The 2,616-nt window shown below is 37.3% G+C and overlaps 1 protein-coding gene across 1 annotated transcript; it reads left to right on the forward strand.

Annotated features, from left to right (window-relative positions):
- The first annotated feature begins 1,607 nt into the window (after positions 1-1,607).
- Positions 1,608-2,237, forward strand: LOC139425636 (SCAN domain-containing protein 3-like). The gene has a single exon (XM_071181036.1). It carries the CDS (start codon positions 1,608-1,610, stop codon positions 2,235-2,237), a length of 630 nt encoding a protein of 209 aa, XP_071037137.1.
- Positions 2,238-2,616: the final 379 nt, after the last annotated feature.

Below are 2,616 nucleotides of genomic sequence, written 5' to 3' on the forward strand. Positions count from 1 at the left end.
TATACACATACATACATATATACATTACATACATACATACATACATACATACATAATAAGGGCAAGGGTAATATTTTTCTCAAGAACCTTGAAAATAACAGTCTTAAGTATGTCCCCCCCCCCAAATAAATTTTTTCTGACGACGCCAATGCTTCATTAGGTGCGGCCAACGTTGCCCCCACAGTAAGGACAGATAGTACAGAGAATGAATCAACATCCCTGCCTTGCCCAGGATTTGAGCCCCGAACCTTTCTTGTGCAAGGCCAGTTCCCTGACCCCTACACAAGCAGGTCGGTAGTTTAAGGAAAAGTACTAATCGTGATTAATATATAAATAAAAACTCTTAAGAAAAGCCTGACATTTTAAATTTTTTTTCTCCACAAATCGTAGCATTCCTAAGAAAATTACGATTTTTAGAAAAAATATTCGTAAAGGAAGTGTTAGCGAAAATTTATTAGGTGACATACTTAGTAGGTCGAACACGGTGACAAAGTAATGTTGAAAACACTGCTAGTCAAAATGCTGAATTACAAATTATCTTAGATTACACGATACCCATCATTGACCAGTTAAACGTGAATTAACGAATCTTATATAAAATTAAATTTAAATGCAATGAGAGATATATTTACTCGTTTACTGCCCCGGGAAAGATAACTTATGTAAAAACAATAACATTTTAATGGTCATCTTCTTCGCGAAAACATTTTTTCTCATTTACTCTTTTGTAAATTTATGGCAATGAATTGTCAATAATATTTACTGAAATTAAAAGTTTTTGCAAGAAACTTTTTTTACCTTGTATTAAACAAGAGAATTTATCTATTCAAAAACATTTGTTTGTGAACATTTTATTTTAAAGAAAACATGGTTAGTATGACTATGACTGTATTTGATTCAGTTTAGGGGAATGGCGTTAGATAATAAGATACCACTTTGAACTGTACAAGTTTTAAAGTCAACCAGAAATAATACAAGTCATCTATAGCAGTGGTCCCCAACCCCCGGTCCGCGGACCAGTACCGGTCCGTGGATCAAATGGTACCGGTCCGCCCATTTCATTGAAACTGAATTTAAGTTTCTAGGTTTATACCCCAAATTAAAAATATCTGTGTTCCATTAAAATTTTATTTATTTAAAAAAAATATGCCCCTGAAGGTAGTAACATATTTTTTTTAGTATTTTAAAAAGTGAAAAAAAAGAAATCTTCTGCAACTATTTTTTCATTCAATTAGTTTTAATAAAAAAAAAAAACAATCATCGTAACTGTAAATATCATAAATAAAAAACGAAAGCGCGACGCGACATTTGCATTGGAACTAATAAAGAACTTCGTCTTCTCTCTCGATTCTGACGCCTCACACAGCGAGAGTGTATAGCAAGGCTATAAAAGAGAAGCTGGCTCGTCTGCCATTTTGTCGCCCAAAGACCACGTGACCATGATTCCTCTCTACTGTTTTGTGTGCTTTATGCGCATTTGTTTGTTTTTTGTAAAAAGAAAGTGTCTATCACTCCTCTCTCTGTTCACCGGTACTTTCTCAGGTTTAACAGTGCTTGGTGTGTGTGTGTATTGTGTCTGCACAAATTTAACTCACAAGTTAGTAAACATGAATACAAAACAGACGTCCTTAGAAAGTTTCCTTGGAAAAAAGAAAAGGCTCAGTGAAGAGACCGAAGAGCTTTCAACATCAAAGAAACATGCAACTTTTAACAGACAATACCATGAGTCCTACTTGAAGTATGGTTTTGTCGGGACAGGCGATTCACACAAACCAAATCCACTCTGCATAGTTTGCGGCGATCAACTCTCTAATGACGCAATGAAACCTTCAAAACTGCTTCGCCACTTGAACGCCAAGCACCCTAGATTAAAAGACAAGCCCCTGGAGTATTTTGAAAGAAAAAAACAGGAACACGACGGACAGAAAAAATTTATGATGGCCACCACATCAATAAAGAAGAGTGCACTAAGAGCATCATATTTGGTGGCTAACCGCATTGCTAAAGCTAAAAAGCCATTCAATATTGGTGAAGAATTACTCTTGCCCGCCACTAAAGACATTTGCCGTGAAATACTAGGAGAAGCTGCTGTGGGAAAGATAGCACATGTGCCTTTGTCGGCTAGCACTGTGACTAGGCGCATTGAGGAAATAGCCGAAGACATTGAAAAGCAATTGTTGGAGAGGATTAATGTGGTACGCACTCCAGCCATCACCGTGGTACGCACTCCAGGTTGACGAATCTACAGATATTGACAGCAAGGCAATACTACTTGTTTATGTGCGATATCTATATCAGGAAGATGTGCATGAGGATTTGTTATGTGCACTATCTTTGCCAACCAACACCACAGGAGCAGAACTGTTCAAGTCACTGGATGGTTATATATCAAGACAACTAAAATGGTCCTTTTGTGTAGGCATATGCACAGACGGAGCTGCTGCTATGACCGGACGTCTATCTGGTTTAACTGCTCGGATTAAGGAAGTTGCACCTGAGAGTGAAGCTACACATTGTCTCATTCACAGGGAAGTGCTAGCAAGCCGAAAAATGTCACCAGAATTTAACAGCGTATTGATTGATGTCGTTAAAGTTATTAACTACATCAAAGCACAC

This window comes from Parasteatoda tepidariorum, chromosome 5 (assembly GCF_043381705.1).
Source record: "Parasteatoda tepidariorum isolate YZ-2023 chromosome 5, CAS_Ptep_4.0, whole genome shotgun sequence".
In the NCBI taxonomy this organism is placed as follows: Eukaryota; Metazoa; Arthropoda; class Arachnida; order Araneae; family Theridiidae; genus Parasteatoda; species Parasteatoda tepidariorum.

Excerpts from the sequence above, each read along its gene's own strand:
- LOC139425636 (XM_071181036.1), top strand. The coding sequence starts at position 1,608 with ATGAATACAAAACAGACGTCCTTAGAAAGTTTCCTTGGAAAAAAGAAA.